General features: G+C 55.2%; 1 protein-coding gene across 5 annotated transcripts in view; it reads right to left on the bottom strand.

Moving 5' to 3' along the window:
- Positions 1-3,027: 3,027 nt before the first annotated feature.
- The window catches only part of TTC21A (tetratricopeptide repeat domain 21A), a 34,821-nt gene continuing 16,577 nt past the window's right edge, over positions 3,028-21,271 (bottom strand). For 3 of the 5 annotated variants that reach the window (XM_045436502.1, XM_045436499.1, XM_045436503.1), the window contains 20 exons: positions 19,085-19,182; positions 18,717-18,917; positions 17,796-17,925; positions 15,917-16,074; positions 15,474-15,689; positions 11,019-11,257; positions 10,163-10,235; positions 9,953-10,063; positions 9,445-9,583; positions 9,168-9,271; positions 7,756-7,944; positions 6,745-6,855; positions 6,117-6,198; positions 5,155-5,305; positions 4,744-4,905; positions 4,373-4,565; positions 4,065-4,289; positions 3,517-3,637; positions 3,333-3,400; positions 3,028-3,229 (listed from right to left, as the gene is read on the bottom strand). In XM_045436502.1, the coding sequence (XP_045292458.1) occupies positions 3,152-3,229; positions 3,333-3,400; positions 3,517-3,637; positions 4,065-4,289; positions 4,373-4,565; positions 4,744-4,905; positions 5,155-5,305; positions 6,117-6,198; positions 6,745-6,855; positions 7,756-7,944; positions 9,168-9,271; positions 9,445-9,583; positions 9,953-10,063; positions 10,163-10,235; positions 11,019-11,257; positions 15,474-15,689; positions 15,917-16,074; positions 17,796-17,925; positions 18,717-18,917; positions 19,085-19,182 (2,849 nt within the window). In that variant the 3' untranslated portion in view covers positions 3,028-3,151. The remainder of the gene's footprint in view (positions 3,230-3,332; positions 3,401-3,516; positions 3,638-4,064; positions 4,290-4,372; positions 4,566-4,743; positions 4,906-5,154; positions 5,306-6,116; positions 6,199-6,744; positions 6,856-7,755; positions 7,945-9,167; positions 9,272-9,444; positions 9,584-9,952; positions 10,064-10,162; positions 10,236-11,018; positions 11,258-15,473; positions 15,690-15,916; positions 16,075-17,795; positions 17,926-18,716; positions 18,918-19,084; positions 19,183-21,271) is intronic. The other 2 variants (XM_045436500.1, XM_045436501.1) reach the window with 2 other exon arrangements.

Raw genomic sequence — 21,271 nt, forward strand, 5'->3', positions numbered from 1 at the left:
AGCAGCAGGGCAGTCTTCTGAGACAGGGCTATCTGCCCGGGGTTTTTCCCACTCGGTCACGCGGAGCTGGGGCCTGGCTCCGAGGGTGAAGTAACCCCCCCCCACGCCCTCCCCCTTTAGGGGCAGACAGTGGAATGTAGCTGGTAGAGGCCTCCTGTGGGGCCCAGCGGCTGGGGTCCCTGGGGACTTGAGCCCCGGAAGCTGCGGGACCTCCTGGGACCTCCTCCTCCTGCACCAGCCGACCCGTCTGACCTGTCCCCAGCAGGCGGTCTGACCTGTCCCGGGCCTAGGCCAGAGGAGCAGGCCTCGCCCTGCCCTGGGGAGTCCCAAGTGTGGGGCCTGAGGAGGAGCAAGGTCGACCTCCCCCTTCGGAATAATGGCTTATACGAGTGCTGGGAGGGCGGAGGACCAAACAAGGACAGCAGATTTGGGTCTCCCTTTTCTCGCTCTAATTGTCTGCCTTTTGGCCTGGGCTGGGCTCCCCTTTATTTCATCTCTGTGGCTTATGGGGTAAGAGCATGGACCCTGAGTGCCAGGTTCAAATCCCAGCTCTGCTACTACCTAGCAAGGTGACCTATGCAAATCACTTCCTTTCTACGACTGCAGTGTCTTGTCCCCAGTGCTGTGCAAAGAATAACACTACTTGCCTCATAAAAGCTTTTTCAGTTCACGCATACACAGCACTTAGGAGAGTGCCAGGAGCGTGCAAGCCTTGTGTGCATGTTTGTGACTTCCGTTCTGTTTTCGTATTGCTGCCTCTATGTTTTATCCTCTCTCTCTCTCTCTCTTTTGTTTTTTTGCCAGTTCTGTCACTCTTTGGGTATCTGTCTCTTGCCTCTGGACATGCATGGATGTGACCGTGTGGCCATATTGCCAATGGCCGTGAGAGGACCCAGAGCTTGGAGCCTGGCCCGTGGTGCGCAGCCTGTTCCCGTAACCAGCTTAGCCAGGGACAGCCAGGACTTAGGCTCCTCGGGGTGGAGTAGCCCCATACGGTCAGCGATGCTGCCTCCCCTCTCACTGGTCCCTGGGAGCCCTTTTGCAGAGATTGTGTCAGCATGGATGCTTCAAAATCTGGGTCTCTCCAAGGGCTCTGAGGCCCTGCTCTGACGAGCCTGGGGGTCCAGGTGGCCGGTTCCAGCAGCCCCACCCCGTCCCTGGCTGGAACCCCCACAGGTTCCTGCCCCATGGGTACGGCCCATGGCTGGACTGGACCTGCCCACTTCCCCTCTAGGGCAACAGAGGGGATCACTTCCTGGCTTTCTTTTCTTTTCTTTTTTTTCTTTCTTTCTTTCTTTCTTTTTTTTTTTTTTTTAGATAAATGAAGACAACTTAGGTTTTACAGCAACAAAAATGTGATTAATGTACAATCCATGACAGCATCATTCTCGAGACGGGCAAACCTGTCTCTCAACAACCCACCCCCAAGAAACCGGATTGTAACGCAGATGCCAGGAAAAGGGACTGGTTTCCCAAAGGAAGGATGCTAAGTAACCTGGGGAAAGCGTTCCAGGTCATTGACTCAGACCAAGAGGCCGTGCACCCGATCAGCAGGATGTTATAGAAACAAGGTTCTGCTGTCACGAAGGATAACTGTCTGTTCTACAAGGGACCCCTACCGGTTCAGTTTCCAAGCTGTAGTCACTGGACGACAACTCATAAAAACTGTACCACAGCTGCGTCCTCGCACTCACGCTAAGTGCCACTCACGCTAAGTGCGTATTTGACTTTACATCAATTGTATTCATGTGCTTAAAAGAACCATTGTGACAGCACTCATGAGTTCACCAGTTCATCGTGTTTTCCTCTAATGGAGAATATATAATATAGAGGAATGATGTTTTAACACATAGTTATTCAACTTCAGCTGTCTGCTGCATATCATTGGCAGGGATTTGTATCATGGTTTGGGAACACAGATCTAGTCTAACTTCCTGCCACGGAAGGGAACACGAGGCCCAAAGAGTAGAAACTCTTGGGAAGGTCACACTCCGGGCTTCCAGTTCAGAGGTCCTTCCCCTGAGGCCTGACTGGCCCATTCTTGCCGTCATGAAACACAGAAGAGAGGTGTTGGGAGCTCCAGCCAAAAGTGACCGCTGTCACCCTCTTGCCAGGTACAAGTAATACAAGTCATCTAACTAGAGACACTGCTTTTGTCCCCAGAGGTGGTGAACGGGTTTCTGGAGGATTAAGTTTGTTGGTCAGTGTCTTTTACAAAATCTTAAGTGAGAACTATTTTTTCCTGGGCTGTATTTCCCCATACCAGGCATGGGGAATCATGTTTGTCCCAAACTAGAGAGGACCAGCCGAGGCCAGCCGAGGACTTGATGAGGAATCAGAATGTATGGACAGAGTGAGCCAGTGAGCCTCAGAACCTGCGGGATGATGGCGTCCCTCGCACAGAACCTCAGCTACGGGGCCTTCTGAGCTGGCTCTCCTATCTGTGCCACTGCCGGGAAGAGTGTGCGGGCAGCAGGACAGGGGCGAGCAGTCACTTCTTGAGCTCGGGGGCTCTGGGGACCAGACGGGAGAGGGGGAGGCACTGACATAGCCATATTAAAATCGCTGTGGGGATTTTTAAAAAAATCACCTCTTTGCTCCCTCACAGAGTCTGGAATAAAAACGGAGCCCACGGGGCGCCTGGATGGCGCAGTCGGTTAAGCGTCCGACTTCAGCCAGGTCACGATCTCGCGGTCTGGGAGTTCGAGCCCCGCGTCGGGCTCTGGGCGGATGGCTCAGAGCCTGGAGCCTGTTTCCGATTCTGTGTCTCCCTCTCTCTCTGCCCCTCCCCCGTTCATGCTCTGTCTCTCTCTGTCCCCAAAATAAATAAACGTTAAAAAAAAAAAAAAAAAAAAAAAACAAAAACGGAGCCCAACAGAAGGTGCCCAATGAGCCCGGCATAAACTAGCTTGGTTGATGCCCTTTTTTCCTCTGAGCAAAACTGCTTCTTGTGCCTGAAAAACACAAAGCTTTGGGATGCCCCTTAGATCAGACGAGGCACCATCCAAAGAAACCACACACCATACAGACACGGGAAGAATACGTCATTTTCGAATCTCCTCTCACTGACCCACTCTGACCTCTACTTCTGTAGAAGTGAAATGTCTGTAGGTTGATGGCTCCTCCCCGCCCTGGCTCCCACTGACCACAGCTAGGGCCTCAGAGACCCTTGGGCCTTTTCCAAAATTTCTTCTCTGATTTGGGGGTAGTTAGGATGCTCTCCGAGGACCTGGGAACAGAGGGAGAAAGGGTGTGTGGCATCAGGCAGGGCCCTGTCACCACGCCCCCTCGCCCCTCCTCCTGGTGCCTCCCAGCCGCCGATGGTGGCTTACCGTGTGACAGACTTCAATGGCCTCCACAAATCTCTTATCCTTCAAGTAGTTGAAAGCGAGTCTGAAGCCTGTCCAGGGGCAGAGGAAACACACACGGTGGCACCTTGACCACCCGAGAGCCAGGGTGGTGGTCCTCCCGCCCAGCTTCCTCCTCACCCGCATGGGCCCTGGCTGGTGGCCTTACCCACGGCCGGGCTGGCGTGATGACTGTACTTCCAGGCCAGCTCGTAGTTGGCGGCCGCGTCTTTGTAGGCCTGCTCCTTCTCCATGATGAAGCCCATGTACTCATAGGCCCGGAAGCAGGACTGCAGGGAAAGCCGTACTCCATCCCAGCACAGGGTGGAACCAGCGGTGGGGGGAGGGGACACGGGGCGGAGGGCGGGGCAAGGGAGGGTGGGGAGCCGCATTCACGCCGACCTCTCACCGACTCCAGCAGCAACCCCACCTTCGCTGGGGAGGGGTCACCTGTGCGCGCCTTCTAGGATACCCCTCTGCTTGCACGGCCCCTTTCTCCACAGCGCTCTGCGCTGGCCTGCAGGCGCCTGGACCTCATGAACCCTTCCCATCTCTCTTCACCATCCCGCATTCCCCTCTCCCGGCTCCCCGACTCTGCGCGCCTCCTCTCGCCTCGCCCCGGCCTTTGCATCTCCTCTGCCCCCACGCCCCGCGCGCCCCTCCCGGCCGCCCGGACGGGGCGTCCCCGCTTCCCCGACGGCAGCGCGCCCCCCCTGCCTTGTTGTATTGCACGCAGCGCCGCAGCAGCTCCGAGGCCAGGTCGAACTTGCCGCCCTGGCAGTAAACGTCAGCCAGCAGGAGCCAGCTCTTCTCCAGGTCCTCGGCCTCGTCCGGCGTCCACGGGGCCTTGGCCAGACGCTTCAGCTGCGTGCGCGCCTTGGGGACCTGCTTCAGCAGCGCGTGGGCCTGCGCCGTGGCCAGCAGGGCGGGGACGCTGTCCTTCTGCACACGGGTGGGAAGCGGGCGTCGGCGCGCTGGGCCCCCCCAGCCCGGCCCCCCGCGGCCCACCCAGCGAGCCGGCCCACCTCGGCCTGTGCCATCGCGATGAAGGTGCCCAGCGCCGCCTCCACGTTGGCCTTGTCCCTGGTGGCCAGCAGGCAGAGGCTCTGCAGCAGCCGCAGCTGGGTCTGGCCCCAGTCCGAGCGCGGGTAGAAATCGCGCAGCAGCTTCTCGGCGGTGCGCACGGCGTGTTGCTCGAGGGACTTCCTGTCGGTGGAGCTGTGGGCGTCCGACGTGAGAGTGGCAGGCTGGCAGGCCGCCTGCGGGCCCACGGCCCACGGGCCCTCACGTGGTCTCTACCCCGCCACGTGGCTCTCCCCGCTTTTCCCAGGGGCCTGGCCCCTGCACCTGGCTTCTCCACCCCACACACACGCCCCGAGGTCAGCCGGGCCCCTACTTGCTCTCCGCCACCAGGTTCTTGAAAACCTCTCCGCCCACGACCTCGTTGTCCGGGTTCAGGCAGATCTGCACCATGTAGTAGGTGGCACTCTGGCCCCAAGTGCTGTCCTTGCGCGCCTTGTTTAGGAACTTCAGTGCTTTGTTGGGCTGCCCTATGCGCCTGTAGTGGAAATGAGAAACAGATACCAAGAACCAGAGAGGGAAACTGAGGTCCAGGGAGTGCAGGGACACACAGGCGCCACTCCCGGAGTCTGCACGGAGCAGGGCTGGGTGGCTGGTCTCCCAAACGCCTGCCCCGCAAGTCAGTGGAATTTCTGCTTCCCCAGGGCTGAGCGGAAGCCCAGCTTGCCTGCCAGGAAGGGCCCCCTGCAGGGAACTGCCCCGACGACGCGCCCACTCCCCAGCTCACCAGCAGTAGATGCCTCTGCAGTAGTTGAAACCTGGCTCCAAAGGAACACGGCTGGACATCCTCTTGACCAATTCGAAGAAGACAGGGGCATCCTCAAGTCTGCCGCTTCTCCATAGCAGGTCAATTAGTTTATTCCATGCCAGAAAGTTGTCTACAATAGGAGAGAAGATGCCAGGCTGTGAAAACCAACGGCCAAGTCCGATTGGGCGCTGTGGCCTGGCATGGAGAAGTGAGGGGCCCAGCAGACACTGCCTATTTGGGCTGAGCGGGGACCTCCCAGCAGCTTCAATGTCTCCCCTGGTCTCCAAAGCTGAGCAAAGGATAATCATCACACTGAAAAGTAGCAGCTAGAGCTTACACAGTACGTTAAGCATTAAGGGCTTTACCTACACACACCGAGGTAGCTATTTTTCCCTTTCCACTGAGACACAAACGTTTTCGGCCAAAAGTCACACAGCTGGTAAGTGGAAGACCGTGAGTTAGACGTAGGCAGTCTGGCTCCAGGACCCCGCGCTCCTAAGGGCCGCAGTCTGCTGGGCCTCGGGGCAGAGTTGGCTGTGGGCCCACAGGGGCTGTCGTCTGAGCCTCAGGTGTGGTGGGAATGTAGCTACCCAACAGGGAGAGTTTCTAGCCACCTCCAGGTGGCTGTCACCTCAGAAGGGGGCTATGTCCAGTCCAGTGGCCGTGATTTGGAGACAGACAGGCTGTCCTGGGTCCAGGGCCAAGCACTGCCCTGCCCGAGACCAGGAACTGGCCCCTCGGACTCGGGAAGGGCCAGCACGTTCCATCGGTGCTTTATCAGTTTCCTGTCTCTCTGGGAACAATCAGAGAGGAAGGGGCTTCCTCTGCTCAGTCAGGAAGGAGGGGAGGCGGCCCACCCTTGTGGGGGAGAGCAGCCCTTGCTTGGTGGGAACTGACGCAGGCCATCTCAGTGGGCAGTCTTGATGTGGGCAGTTCGTTACCTGGTGCTTTCTCCAGGACTTGGTGGTAGAGATTGACGGCAGCTTCGTATTTCTGTTTTCGAAACATCAGGTCAGCCATCATCTGTCAGAAAACACACAATGCTCCGGGACTCCTGACAGTTCGCCTGGCTGTGGTGGGGAGGCTGGGTGGGCGTGGGGGTAAGCAGAGAAGGTGGACAAGGACGTCCAAGGTCGCCTCTCTGAGCCCTGGGAGGAGCGGCCACAGGAGGAGCCCAGAAGACGGGGCCTGCTTGGGGTGGGAGGAGTGTAGGGGTGAGGTCACAGGTGGGAAGGTAAGCCCAGGGGTAGACACCAGTGGGTCCAGCCAGCAGAGCCGGACGTATTTCTTTAAACCCAGGAACCTGTCCACCCTTGCCTTCACCCACTGTGGGTGTGGTTTCCCCTGGAGCCCATCAGCCTCCCCGCCTCCCCTTGGATTGGCCCCGGGAGGCTGATGTTGCCCCGGCTGCTGGCCCACCCCTACCACGTGAAGGGCATCAGGCCCAGTGCTCAGTCCCCTCTGCCTGGTGGGCCCTGGGGGTGGGTCAGCCAAGCATCGGAGTTATGGGGCCGGGAAGCAGCCCTCGCGCGGTGGCGGGGACCCTGGGGGGGTCCTGTGGCCCCATACCACTGAGGCCATCTCGTGGCTCTTCTCCGTCTGCAGGAGATCGGCACAGTGCTGCTCACACAAGTCCAGGTGGCCCTGCAGCAGGTGGAGGCGGGCCAGCTCCAGCAACACCTGGGACGAGGCCGGATGTGATCAACCAGGGAGCATCATGGGAAAACTCGGGCTGGTGTCTCACTCTCGCCTAGTCCATTTTTATTCGTTCCACCTTCAACATATGTCCCCGGCTCCCCCTTCTCCCCCAGTCATACCACGCGTTTTACCCACCAACCTCTGAAACCGGGGGCCTGGGCAACTCGTCCTCCTCCTTTGGCTTGGACCTAGCCCCCTCTGGGCAGCCCTCTGTGGTAGCCTCTGGGCCAGGCACCCGTCTTCTGAGTTCCCGCAGTGTGCAGACCCACATGCAGGCAATGGAGCTAAAAATGTGCTCATCTGTCCCTCTGCCTGAGGCAGTCTGTGGGCAGGGACCCTGTCTTGCCCCCCATGGCCCCCCGGGCCTAGCACCGTGCCTGGCGCGTATGATACGTCTCTTAAATGAGTGCGTGTTGAACGAATGAATGGCTGTCACTAAGCTCTTCATCGGTTCTCCTAGTGTGGACTCCAGCCACCACTGCCTCATCTGGGCCACGCCCCCCTCACGACTCTAAACCTCCTTGGAAGCTTAGTCTGGCTTCGTGCCCAAAGACCCCTGGCAGCCACGGCTGTCACTGTGCCCGCGCCTCCAAGGGGGACCTGAAAATGCCAGACTAACATGACTTTTGGGAGCATCTTCCCCGCTCTACCCCGCACAAGGAGCTGTCCGAAGTGAGGCCTCCCAGTCTTGGTCCAAGGGCTGATGGCTGAGGGCCCTGGGGTCAGCCAGAGCAGGCTCCCCACACCAAGGGTCCCGGGCCCCTTGACCTGCAGCTCCTCAGGGAGGCACAGGGAAGGACCCGGCCTCTGCCCCTAGTCAGGGGACTCCGCAAGGCAGCAGGGCCCAAGAGAAGGAGCAGCCTCTGGCTTTGAGGACCCCACCTTATTGTCATCAGGCGAGTAGAAGAGGGCATCCTTATAAGACCGCACTGCCTTGGCAAACTCCTTCTCTGCCAGGTGGTGCTCCCCAAACTGGACACAGACGGAGGCTGCCAGTTGTTTCTGGGAGGGGATCATTTCTGGTTGCTCCAGTGCAACGCGCTTCAGGATCTGAGACTGGAGGTCCATGGCCTTGGGAAACCAGTAAACTCGGGATCAGAATCCCGGGGCCTGATGTGCCAGATCTCTGGCCAATTCACAGAAAGAATCCCTACTCTCGTTTCTGTGTCAGCAGATTATCAGAAAGGGCATCTCAAGTGCCCTTGAGCAAATCTGGGTCACTCTGGGCAGGCAAGGCCCCTGGCTGAGTACTCAGGAGGCAAGCTGGCGCTGCCCCTGGGGCAAGAACGGAAGCAAAGGCACTCAAACAAAACACTCTGTTGCGCCTGTCCTTGTTTACCTGTTTCCATCACGCCTTGATACTTACCGTGTCTAATTTGCTCTGGCCCTCCTACGGGCTAGAAGAAGCACACAGTAGGTGCGCAGGGCAGGCTGCGTTTTGATGGATGCATTTGCTCTGAATGTTGCCCTGCTGGGAACTTGGGGCAGCCTCCACAAATATCCACAACATAAAATGATCAAGTGAGTAACCAGGGAGCATCGGGACAAGAAGAATTGGTGATGCCGGGGTTAAGTCTTGGGAAGTGGGCACAAATCAGCACTCGGCTTTCTGAGGGCCAAACGGGAGTGGGAATCCAGTGGGAAACAAGGGAATAAGTCGTCCCAAGCCCTCAGAGTGGGCTTTCCTGGTACAAGTGCAGAAGGCATCTCAGGAACAAGAAGCCAGCCACACCCTTGCGGAGAAAGGGTGAGGGAGGTGGGATAGGAACGGCCAGGAACTGTCCCACTGGGGCAGCCCAGGGGAGAAAAGAGCTTAGGCTGGGACAGGCCAGACCTGGTTCAATTGTCAGCTCCCCCATTTACTGGCAGTCTGACTTTGGGCACATTTCTTAACCTCTTGGAGCCATATCTGTGACATAGGAATGTCACAGTGTGTATCTCAAAGGGCTACTGTGAGCATTAATAAGAAAGCAAAAAGCCCAGTACAGAACCCACCATAGAGCATTCAGTGCCCGGGAGCTGCTCGCATTGTCCATTATTATCCCACGGGCATCCCTGCCGACTCCCTGCTTTCTCCGACCCAGCCCAGCCGGGCTTGGGGCACTCCGGGGCACCATCAACAAAGAGCACAGGTCGGGGAATAAATGGAAGGCCGAGGTCAGAGGTGTGACCCAGGTCCTCTTTTGAGTGCCAGCCCTGGAGCCTTCCAGACCTGCAGTCCTATCCTTCCTTTTATAGCTCCCACCAGGAAATGGCCAATAAAGAGCTTGAGTCTATTGTCTAATGTCGATTACCTTGTTCAAAGTTCCCATCACGTCTTCTTTTTTATGACTCTTGTAAACCTTTGCCAGCAAAAGCAAGCACTTGACATTGTTCATCATGGCTGGGAGGTCTTTGGCTGCAAAGAGTAGAAACTACTCAAATCAGTGTTCTCTGGTGCCTGGGAAGCCAGGGATGGGGGGGTAGGGGACTGGGCTCAGGACCCCAGCTAGCGCCCATCCCCATTCCGCAGGAAGAGACTGCAGGGTGGGGGGCAGTAGGCTAGGGAAGTGACTTCGAAGGGGGCCTCACCAAAGTCGTGTTCCAGTGCCTGTTTCAAGACTTTTTCTGCTTTGTTGAACTTCTTTAACTTCAGGAGCAGTTCAGCGAGATCACAGCACAGAAAGTCCTGTCCGTTGATCTTCTGCGCAGCCTCATAATAATTAATTGCCTTTGAGCAAACAGGAAATATTGGCCTCGGGGTCTGGTTCTACCTTGAATGCCTCAAACCGTGTTCTCCTCGGCGGCCACCACACCTGTGTGTCCCTCCAGAACACAGAAGCCTGCGATGAGAAGGCCCTCCCAGCTGGCAGAGGGCTCAGGCTCGGCGTGTGTGTGTGTGTGTGTGTGTGTGTGTGTGTGTGTGTGTATAGCTTCTGAATTCTCCCCTAGCCAGCCCCCCTCCCCCACCTACTTCAACAGGGAGCTATGGTGGGAACGCAGCCACTCCCTTCCCATCCAGAAACTTCCACTCATGCACCCCCCTCCCTCTTCCCTGCTGGGCTGGCCCACACCTCTCCCCACCCCAGCCTAGCCTGACCTTGGTGTACTGGTGGGTCTTCACATAGGCTTGCCCGATCCTGCTGACCAGCGATGCATCGTGTGGGTTCTTTCTATAGGCCTCGTCATAAGCCTCCAGGGCCTTCTCAGGCTGGTAGGGAAAGCGTCCAAAGGTCTCGTTCTCTCTTTTCTCCCACTGGAGACATGAGATTGGGGGGCCACTTGGCAAGGCCACGGGGCTTTCACTCACCTCCTGAATGTTCATGAAAGCATCCCCCAGTAGCAGGCTGGTGTGGGGGCCAGGCAGTTGTTCACAGAGTTCCCTGCAAAAGTAACCAAAGACTTAGCTTGAACCTGTGCACTCTTTGTGTTTCTGAATTCATCTCCAACTCTTCTTTCCCATTCATTCATTCATTCATTCGTTCACCTAATACTTACTGAAAGCCCACTGTGCACGAGGCACCGTGCTAGCTACCTTAGTCCAAGCTCTGCTTATCTGTTATCTGGACCATGCCAGAACGTCTACCCTTTCTTCTGGCCTCCAGTCCTAACCCTCTAGGCCCCTCTGCATAAGCAGGCATCTGCTCTTTCTAAAACTATGGTGTGGCCGTGTCACCCCACCCCACTATTAGCGTCCCACCGCTCTTCGCTTTGGCTCCCCGCCCCCCAGCGCTGCCTCCCACCTGGATTGCCTAGATAGAGTTCTGCTTGAGGGAGGGGCTGGGAAGGTCAAATCATAAAGACAGCTCTCCACCCTCCTGCACCTCACCTTGGCCACATCGAGTCACTGGACATTTCTTCAAGGACAGGCAGAGTCCGGGGCCAGGGCAAAAGTGCATACCCGTGGTTCCCACCAGAATGTGGGCCATTCGGGGGAGGCCAAGCAGGATGGATTCAGTTCTGTATCTTCAGAACTCGGCAGTGAGCCGGCCTGGCTAAGCTATCACGCTCAAGTGCGGACCCATGGGAAATTCTGTAGTTGCGTTGCATCTAACACACTTGGAGGGTGCAGACTGGAGACCCAGGTTGAGGAAACACAACCTGGAGAAGCCACTCCCTAAAACACCACCGGGAAGGAGGCTGTCAGGGCGCTGCCTGGGGCTTACCGGTAGCAGCCGATGTAGAGGCGGATGTCTTTGCGGGTCTGCAGGTAGATGGTGGCCATCTTCTCCTTGGCTTCCACGTAGAAGGGCTGCTTGGGTGTGATGTTCCTCAGCATGCTCAGGGCCACGTCCACGTTCCCACTGCTCAGGGCCAGGTCCACGTTGGCAATGGCGACGCGGATCTCCTCCGGTGTGCCACTGAACTCGTTGATGGCGTCCTGCATGACCTTGGTGGCCTCATGCTAGAGCATGGGAACCCAACAGACCTCTGTTAGCTGTCACCCACCACGGGTGACCTGAAAACACTTGAAATCTCTTGGAGGCGACTTAAAGGGATCCCTCTTCCCACTCCTGCCCCCAGAGAGAAATGAAAGATGGAGACAGCCAGGAGCAGCCTTGCTCCACGGAAGGCGAGGGGAGGATGGCTCACATCCACCTGCAGAGAGGCTCCAGGGGCATAAAGAAGAGAGATCCCTTCACTGTCCACCACCACTCTTCCTGGGGGCAGGGGAAAGGCGCCCGGCTAGCTGGGGGTACAGAAACCCTCGACTGTTCCTTAGCACCTCTACATCTGTTGGCAATTCCTTCTTGTGGGAGACCGATGGATGCATCTCCTTGTACTTTCCTGCTTTCGGTCAAAAGTATTTTAGGGGCGCCTGGGTGGCGCAGTCGGTTAAGCATCCGACTTCAGCCAGGTCACGATCTCGCGGTCCGTGAGTTCGAGCCCCGCGTCGGGCTCTGGGCTGATGGCTCAGAGCCTGGAGCCTGTTTCTGATTCTGTGTCTCCCTCTCTCTCTGCCCCTCCCCCGTTCATGCTCTGTCTCTCTCTGTCCCCAGAATAAATAAACGTTGAAAAAAAAAAAAAAAAGTATTTTAATGTTATTGTATTTGGCACGTTAGCGGTCTGTTTGAATTATTTCCTCATTATATTCATGCCCTTGGTTATTTTAACAAAGTTACTTTCTTTCCCCATTTTGGTACTTTCTGACTGGGATTCAGCCTTACCAGACATTTCTTCCTCAACCTCTGCTTTCTTTTTGTTTGCTTGGTATATTTGTACCATCTTTTTCCTCTCACCCTGGGCCCTTTGGTGTTTGAAGTATAGAGAGTAAGGGTTCTCTCCGTTGCTAGTTTAAACCACTCTGATGCCTCTTTTAAGAGGTACATTTATTTCATTTACAATTTTGTTACCACAGATACGTTCTTGGGTTTTCTGGCAACAGAAAACTTTCTGTTTTCATTTTTTAAAAAATATTTATTTTTTGAGAGAGAGAGAGAGAGAGAGAGAGAGAGAGGCAGCATGAGCAGGGGAGGGGCAGAGAGAGAGGGAGACACAGAATCCCAAGCAGGCTCCAGGCTCCGAGCTGTCAGCACAGAGCCCGACGCAAGGCTCAAACTCACAAACTGTAAGATCATGACCTGAGCTGAAGTTGGATGCTTAACCGACTGAGCCCCCCAGGCACCCGTTTTCATTTTTACATGCTGTTGTGTTTGGCTTTATTTCTGCCTTTATGACCTGCTTGGTCCTTTCTTTTCTTCTTAACTCTTGATTAATGTGGTGGAGATCGCCTCTTAAATTCTACCAAGAGTCATCTTTCTATTAAGAAATGTCTTGTGTACATTTTTTCCCCACACTCTATAAAGTGGAAACAATTAGCATGCTTATGATAATGCCACCTTCTCCCTGAATTTTTTTATAGGATGTTATTGTTATTTTGATTTTAATAACTTTTATTTTAAGAACTTAGCAATTATACTGGCTTTGGGTCAAGCCCAAAGGTATAGAGAGGTATATGGGGAGAGGTATAGAGAGTGGGAGGACAGGGGATCCGAAGTGAGCTCTGTGCTGACAGCAGAGAACCAGAGGTGGGGCTCGAACTCGCGAACCGTGAGATCACGACCTGAGCTGAAGTTGGACGCTCAACTGACTGAGCCACCCAGGCGCCCCCAGTGACCGTTAATCCTTGGTTCCCATGACTCCATTAGGATATTAGTATTAGGATTTTTTAAATATTTATTTACTTATTTATTTATCTGTTTATTTCTTTATTTAAAAGTAATTTCCACACCCAACGTGGGGCTCTCCCCTGATCTCTTAGAAGTATTTCTTCTTAGGGATGCCTGGGTGGCTCAGCTGGTTGAGTGTCCGACTCTTGATTTCAGCTCAGGTCATGATCTCAGGGTTGGAGAGTTCGAGCCCCACGTTGGGCTCAGTGCTGGCAGTGTGGAGCCTGCTTGGGGTTCTCTCTCTCTCCCTCTCTCTTCCTCTCTCTCCACCCGTCCCCTGCTCACATGCTCTCTTTCACACTTGATCTTAGCCAAAAGGCCAAGAAGCGATCACATGCTCTCTCTCAAAATAAATAAACTTTAAAAAAAGTATCTCTTCCATTTTTTATAGAACTCTTTCTCCCCAAGTGTAATCTTTACTTGTCTTTTGCTTGTGATTTTGTTTCCTCTCCCCTCTTTCCTCCTTTCCTTCCTTCCCTCCCCCCCTTTCTTCTTTCCTTCCCTTCTTCTCCTCCTTCCCTCACCTCTGTCCTTCCCTGTAATCACCATATTGGACCCCTTCCTCAAATGGGACCGGTCCCCCCTAACCTGGCCCTTTGCCCAGGAACTAGGCTGGGGACAGACAGGGTCTAGCACAGCTGCCCTAGGCTCACGTTTCCCCTGAGCTTTCTGTGGGTCTTCCTTTTGGGGGTGGGCGTAATGAGAAGCTGGGGTCAGTACAGAACCCCTGGCTCACTGTGAAGGCTGAGTCTGCAGATCTGTCATCTTAGAAAAGCACACTGCAGAACTCTTTTTCACATTATTTCCCTCCTTACTTTCCTCGGGCCACGTCTCCTAGAAAGGAGCCCGGACGGAGAGAAGCAAGGAGGCATCTGAGCGGGGAGTTCTTGCCCAGTGGCCCTGCCCTTCCACGGGCTGGACCCGAGTCCCTCTAGGAATGCCCCTGCTTCTCCCCGCTTGAGCACATCTCCAGTTCAGAAGGTTTCAAGCAAAGGCAGGAACCTCGGGCCCCGCCTCACTGCACCCTGCTTTCTCTCTCGCCCACCGATGGTAAGCTCCAAAAGGACCTTGCTAGCTTCTCTCCTCTATCCCCAGCTGCCAGATGGTGCCTGGCAGCTAGCTGGCCCTCAGTCAATAGCTGAATCGACTGACTGAATCGACTGTGCTGGGATGTGGCCGTTCCCTAGGTTTGTCCTAGGTGGAGATTCCTTCTCTACTTTTAAATTTTTTTTTTTTCAACGTTTATTCATTTTTGGGACAGAGAGAGACAGAGCATGAACGGGGGAGGGGCAGAGAGAGAGGGAGACACAGAATCGGAAACAGGCTCCAGGCTCTGAGCCATCAGCCCAGAGCCTGATGCGGGGCTCGAACCCACGGACCGCAAGATCGTGACCTGGCTGAAGTCGGACGCCTAACCGACTGCGCCACCCAGGCGCCCCTCCTTCTCTACTTTTAATTCCTGTGCTCCGTTTGGCAGATTTAAAGGAGGAAAGGACAACAAACAGGCTTCCACATCCCCACCTCTACCCAGAAGGCGGGTTTCTTTTTTAATGTTTATTTATTTTTGAGAGACAGAGAGAGAGAGTGAGAGACACAGAGCGTGCATGCAGGGAGGGGAGAGAGAGAGGGAGACACAGAATCTGAGCCGTCAGCACAGAGCCCTACACGGGGCTCGAACTCACGAACTGTGAGATCATGACCTGAGCGGAGGTCAGAGACCCAACCGACTGAGCCAACCAGGCGCCCCCCAGAAGGCAGTTTTTAACTTTAAGGAGAAAAGGGCCTCGCGAGCTGTTCCTTCTCTATGGCAGCCAGATGCCCCCGTACTGGCGGATTAGAGATGGTCCTGGAACTCTGCCGACCCTCTCCGCCGAGCAGGTGAGTGAGTGAGGACAGGGAGGCCGTGGGAGCCTGTGGAGTCAGCTCTACCCCCCGCCCCCCACCCCGTGTTCCCCGCTGCTCCTTCACACCAGCGTAGGACGCTCAGGTGCTTCCTGTCTTTGCCAAGCCAGACCTGCCAAGGCCCCAGGGCTGCCTCATACAGTTGAGCAAATGATATACCACAAAACTCCCAAGGGGACACACTTCGTAAAGACTGTGGTGTGATGATGGCGTCTACCGGGGCTGTGCCTTACCCAATCTGCACAACCACCCGTGGCTGTCCTGATGGGCCTGTGTGCTCTAACTCTGTGAGATCCTCATGGGGACAGTGAGGCAGGCAGGCAGGCAGGGGACAGATCAGGTGGGGCTCAGTAGGCTTTGGACGTTATCTAGAGGGCAACGGGAGCCATCGAGGCCTTTGGGCGGGGGTAAGATATGCTCCCAAATGAATAAAGGCTCGAATAACAGAACGAATAAACATCAGCCAGAACCAAAGAGCCTGGTTCCCAGGCTTACCCCGGACCTCCAACATGCCCCAGTCCCCAGCGACGAGAGCGTGGTATTTCTTACCAGCTCCCCATTCATGCGGAGGGCGTCTGCCAGTTCCAGTAAGAGGGACGCCCGCTCACTGGGCTGCATGGAGGGCCCGCGGAATTTCTTGCCTTCTTCCGTCTTCCGAGTTGGTAATTTTATGACCATTTTCAGCGTCCTTATGGCTTCCGGATAGTCCCCACACTTGTTGAGGGCCCTGGCCTTGACCAAGTGGTAGAGGGGGTGGTCTCGGACCTAGAGGAGCAGAGTGGAGTGTGGGGCCCCGGTTCACGGCTGCTGCTCAAGGCGCCCGGACTGGAGAAGGCCGCGGAAGCCCACCGAGCCTGCCCTGGCCTTTGGCCCGCAGAAGGGTCTGAGGGATGCCGGGAGCTCCTGGGGCCTCTCCCAGGGCAAGTGGGGGCTGTTGGCCAGCTGGGCTTGGGGAGGCGGGGGCGGGGCGACTGGGCACAGAGGACCCCCACCTGGAAGTTGTGACTGACGCCCAGCTCTAAGCAGTGGGAGCACATGGCAAAATTGCCCTGCGCCAGGTAGACGTGGGACATGAGGAGGTGGGCGTCCACGGAGGTGGGGTCCAGCTCCAGGCAACGCTGCAGGGTGCTCTGGGCATTCTCTAACTCTCCTAGAAACGATAAACAGACCTCTACATCCAGGGGTCCCTGGGGGACTCCCAGGACCCAGTATGTAGAGGCAGAATGAATGTTGTGTGTTCTGTTACCCAGAAATACACGAGTTGGCCATTTCACCCAGTTCTGTTCTGTTTCACTCAGAGGTCTCTTCTTGAAATTACAACTACCCGGACAAAAGCCTGGAAACTCAGACTGTGGGGCAACCCTCGAGGAGATGGCTAAGGCACGTCACTGCTCTGTCCAGAAGCTCCGGGGGACGCTTAAGTCTCGAGTCCCACACCTCAGAGCAGAACGAAACCTAACAAAAACAGCAACTGTAATCGTCCCATCTTACGAAGCACTTGCTTTATGCAAAGCACTTTTGGAAAGTCGGGGTTACTATGTGCCCAGCCCTGCAAGATGGGCGGTATTGTCTGTGTCTTTTAGATGTAGGACTGGAACCCAGTTACGTGAGTAACTCAGCTTACGAGGGACAAAGTCAGCATTTAGACCCAGGGCCATCGGCTCCTGAGGCTGAGCTCTGCCTGCCTTGGCGCTCAGGGGCTGAGGGCTCTCCGTGCAGCCAGACTGGCCCACAGCCGGCAGCAGTGCAAGCCCAGGGGTGGGGTGCAGTGAGCTGGTAGGAGAGTCCCCCTCTCTCTCCATCCAGGTCCCTCAACAGCTCCCGCTCAGGGCCCATAACCTGGCGGGGAGGGGAGCAGCTGCTTCTGGGTCCCAAACTCCCTGCTCCTTCCATGTGCGCTGCTGCAGAAATGCAAAGATGTCACTATGGCAACCTAAGCAGCTGGAGACCTTGCTTTGGCCCTTAACTTGCTTGTTGCCAGCTGCCCGCACCCCTGGGGGAGTGCTCCTGCCCTTGCCTCGTACCCAGGAGCCCCTGAAGCTTGTGGGTAAACCTGGAAACCCAGATGACAACGGGGAGGCCCACGATGAAGACAGGGTTGGGGGAGGGGCTGTCTCTGCACGGTGTGACCCACGCCAGGCCGTGCCAGAAGCCAGACACATGCCATGGCATTTGGGATCCTTCAGAAGCCCCCAGCGCACCAGAGATCAGCCTGCCTTCCAGGCAGACTGGGGTGCAAGGCCACAGGTGGAGAGTCCTCAGGGGGACAGCAAGGTTCCCCGGGACGCGTCTCCCCTTTCCCTCTCTCTCCAGGACCTGGGTCTCGAGACAGAAGAAGCTGGAAGGACATTGCTCTGGCCACCCTGAGGCTCGGAGAGCCGAATGCTACAGGGTCCCACCTCCCCGTGATGCCCTCCTGCCCACCTTTTAATAACTGCGACCCTGCCAGTTCCCATCCCCTCCCCCGCTTTGGTTTCCTCCACGGAATTCCTGTGTCCTAACAAACAAGGCCTCGTGCTTCTCTGTTCCGAGGATCGTCTATTTCCCCTTACTACAATGCAGACCTCATGAGGGCATTTCTGCCTATCCTGAGCACCGGTGGATCCCGGTATCGGAGCAGCCCCTGTGCGGAACTGAAGTTCAGCCACTTCAGCCGCGGTACCCCGCTCAGAGCGAGGAAGCCTCCAGTAGCAGGGCGGGTGGGAGAGACCCCTGCTGGTGAGGCAAGTCAGGCCGGTGTCTGGGGAGTGGAGGCCAGGGATGTGGCCAGGCCTGGTGAGGGGGTGTGTGTGTGTCTGTGTAAACCGCCTGAGGCAGGGGGCTGCGACCCCCCGGGGCGGTGGCTGAACGGATGAGCAGACGCGGGCTCACCTGAGAGGTACTTGACCTGAGCCATCACATACAGGGGGTCGATCAGAGCTGGCGCCGCTTTGACGACAGGATTCATGATCACAGCGACTTGTTTGAGAAGTGGAGACACGATCTGGCCCGGCGACCGGGGCTGTAGGAACACGGGGCCTGGCTGGACGGTTTGCCCCCTTCCAGAGAGACTCCTAAACCTCTCAGGAAACACTCTCTCAGTGAAAGAATTTTACTTGCTTCCTCGTGTTTCTTATCCAGTCCGTGCCATCTAGTGCTACGGCATAAGCTGCAGAGAATGGGGACTTTGTTTTGCCGACGGTCGTGTCCCCAGTACCTACCACGGCGTCCGGCACACGGTGGTGCCCTTAATCGATATTTGTGGAATGACTCATTACGTGGCACTGGGGGGGGACATTACGATAGCGAGATAAGATCCTTGCCCACGGAGAATCTTGACTGGCTGGGCAAATAGGCAAACAAGTAAAGCAGGCAAAGAGGTAAAGACCAACAGACTTCTTAGAAGACTCGTGGGGGAAAAAGGGAGCTGGTTATTGTCTAGGATAAAGGCAGAGGCGTGGAGCAGTGCCCTGTTCCCGCGAGTGTGGTCTGTGGGCCAGCAGCAGCGGGATCCCCCTGGGGGCTGTGCTGACAGCTCAGAGCCCGGAGCCTGCTTCAGATTCTGTGTGTGTGTGTGTGTGTGTGTGTGTCTGTCTGTCTCTCTCTCTCTCTCTCTCTGCTCCTCCCCTGCACACGCTCTGTCTCTCTCAGTCTCTCGAAAATAAATAAACATTAAAAAAAAAAAATTGAAAAGCAATGGGTCCCCGAACTTCAGGGGCTCAGAGCCACCTGCTGATGGGGCCAGACGAGGTCTTTGCCCCCATCCAGGCCTATGCTCCAGACCCCCGCCGTGCAGATGGGACTTCCTCTAACCTGCTTGGGGCAGAAGAACAAGTACTCCCTGGCGATGCAGACCAGGAAGAGGGGGTCCAGCTTTTCGAAGTACTCGGAGCCCAGGGGGAGGCCCTGCATGCCGGCAAAGTGCAGCCCCGCAGCCTCCTTCAGGAGCCGGGTGGCCTCCTGCTCCCCCTTTTGCTTCCTGGACGCCAGAAGGGCCTGGAGGAAAACCAGCACCTGGGGGAGGCAAGCCCAGGTCTCGGCACCAACGCCAGGTGGGCCGTGGGGAGGCGAGCGCAAAGCAGGAGTCCGGGCCGTGTTGGCTGCTGGGTGCCGGAAACTGGGGCGAGGGGAGGGCCGGGGACACAAGCCTGGAGCGGCCCGCGTCCCCAGGGAGCTCTGACCTCAGACTTCCCGAGACACTGCTGCACCTCCTTCATAAATTCCAACTGCTGTTCAGCCTCCTCCAGGTGGCCGTCCAAGATCTGGCACCAGATGATCCCTGGGAACGGGGCAGAACAAGCATGAGGGGCCAGCTCGGACACGGAGCCAGCAGGCCCGCGGGCCAAGAGCAGGGATGAGACAGCGGAAGGACGGGCGGCTGTGCAGGGGGCCTTTCCCAACATCTCCGCAAACGTAAAGAGCGATGCTCGCTCCTGGTAAAGAATTCGAGGCACGAGGCAGGCAGGGAAGCATATCCCTAGCTCGTGCTCTGCCTTTAACCATGCACCGTGGCTGGGCCATTTTATTTAACTACTGCCCCGTTGAAGGACACCTCATTTCGCATCTAGTTTGCTTTCGATGCTTAAATGCTCCAGTGCCACAGTAAACACATTTCCGCGTTCTAATTCCTGCAGTCGAGTTGATTGGTCAAAGGGCGTGTATATCTAAAATGTTGATAGATAAGGCCAACTTGTCCTCCGGAGATGTTTGAATTAGTGTTACTGCCAAGAATTTGAAAGTAGCCTTTCCCCACAACCTCGACGACGTGCTTCACTCTTTGCCAGTGAAAACGTGAAAAACAACTCATTTTAGTTCCTTTTTTTTTTTTCACTAAGAGGGGAAAGGAGCATTTTTCCATACATTTAATGCCCCCTTCCTTTCTCCTGTGAATCTCCTGTACCTAGCTTTAGCCTGATTCTTTTTTTTTTTTTTTTTTTTAATTTTTATTTATTTCTGAGAGACAGAGACAGAGCACGAGCGGGGGAGGGAAGAAGGAGAGAGAGAGAAGGAGACACAGGTTCTGAAGCAGGCTCCAGGCTCTGAGCTGTCAGCACAGAGCCCGATGCGGGGCTCGAACCCACGAACCGTGAGATCATGACCCGAGCCAAAGTCAGACGCTTAACCGGCTGAGCCACCCAGGCGCCCCTAGCCTGATTTTATTTTAGGGCGATTTGTTTTCTCTTCATAAATATTAAGATTATTAACCCTTTATAGCAAACATTTTCTACCAGTTTGCCATTCACCTTTTAACTATTTTTCACTGTCTTTTGCCATCCATTAGTTTTAGAGTTTTACATAGATCAGTAAAATATTTTCTTTAAGGGCTTCTGAGTTTCCTCCAGGGAACCCAAGTCCAACTGAACTTTTATGTTTAAATGTTTAATTCATCTGGAGCTTTTAAATTAAAAAAACATTTTTTAAAATAATTTTTACCCCTGATGTGGGGCTTGAACTCACGACCTCAAGATTAATAGTCACATGCTTTACCAACTGAGCCAGCCAGGCGCCCCTGAAGTTTATTTCTGAATGTGGCGTGAGCTGGGAACTTCCCTTTACGTTTTTCATACTGGATAGCCAGATGTCCAACCATGAATTGTTGAAACCTACCGCCATATTGGTTTGATATGTCACTTTATTTGTAAGACCTGTTTCTGTTCTGTTTATCGCCTTGTTTACTCCAGCATTGACTTGGAGCTGACTTACCTACTGGCGTTCTGTAATGTGTTTTGAGTTTGGGAAGACAAATCCTTCTACTTCTACTACTATAAAAGAGGAATCTCTTTTTTAGATATTTCTTGGTCATTTTGGTGTATTTATTCCTGACTGTCTTCCTAATGAACATCTTGGTTTTTCACTTATATGCCTCCCACTATTTGGCTCACCTATGGAGTTAATTTACTTTGCAATCATATTTGTAATGTGCAGTAACTTTTTCGTTCTCTACAATCTTTGCCATAGTAGCCTCTTCTTTACTTATTGACTGACATTGTAGCCTCTGAAAACCCTGGTGTTTTAGTGGGGGGTGGCGAAGTCTTTTCTGTATCTGGCTTTAAACTTGGCTCCTCAGAGGGCCTTGGCTTTGCATGGTCCACTTGGCCCCTCTTTCAAACTGTTAGCAGATTTACAAACGGTCTAGACTGATGAGTATTAGCAGCTGAGGCAGATTTCCCAAATTGTTAAGGTCACTGTTTTTCTGGGCACTGGACTTCCCTTCTGGCTGACTGGCGAGGGGGCTCCCCTGAATGAGGAAGTGGGGAAGGACTGAGCTGGGTGGGGGCTGTCCTAGGGGGTGTGGCCTGTGCGTGGAGCAAGTCTTTTTGTCCTTCATGTCCCTGGTGGTGGTGGGAAACAGGGGCTCTGCTCTGCTC

The sequence above is a fragment of the Leopardus geoffroyi genome, chromosome C2, assembly GCF_018350155.1.
Source record: "Leopardus geoffroyi isolate Oge1 chromosome C2, O.geoffroyi_Oge1_pat1.0, whole genome shotgun sequence".
Classification (NCBI taxonomy): Eukaryota; Metazoa; Chordata; class Mammalia; order Carnivora; family Felidae; genus Leopardus; species Leopardus geoffroyi.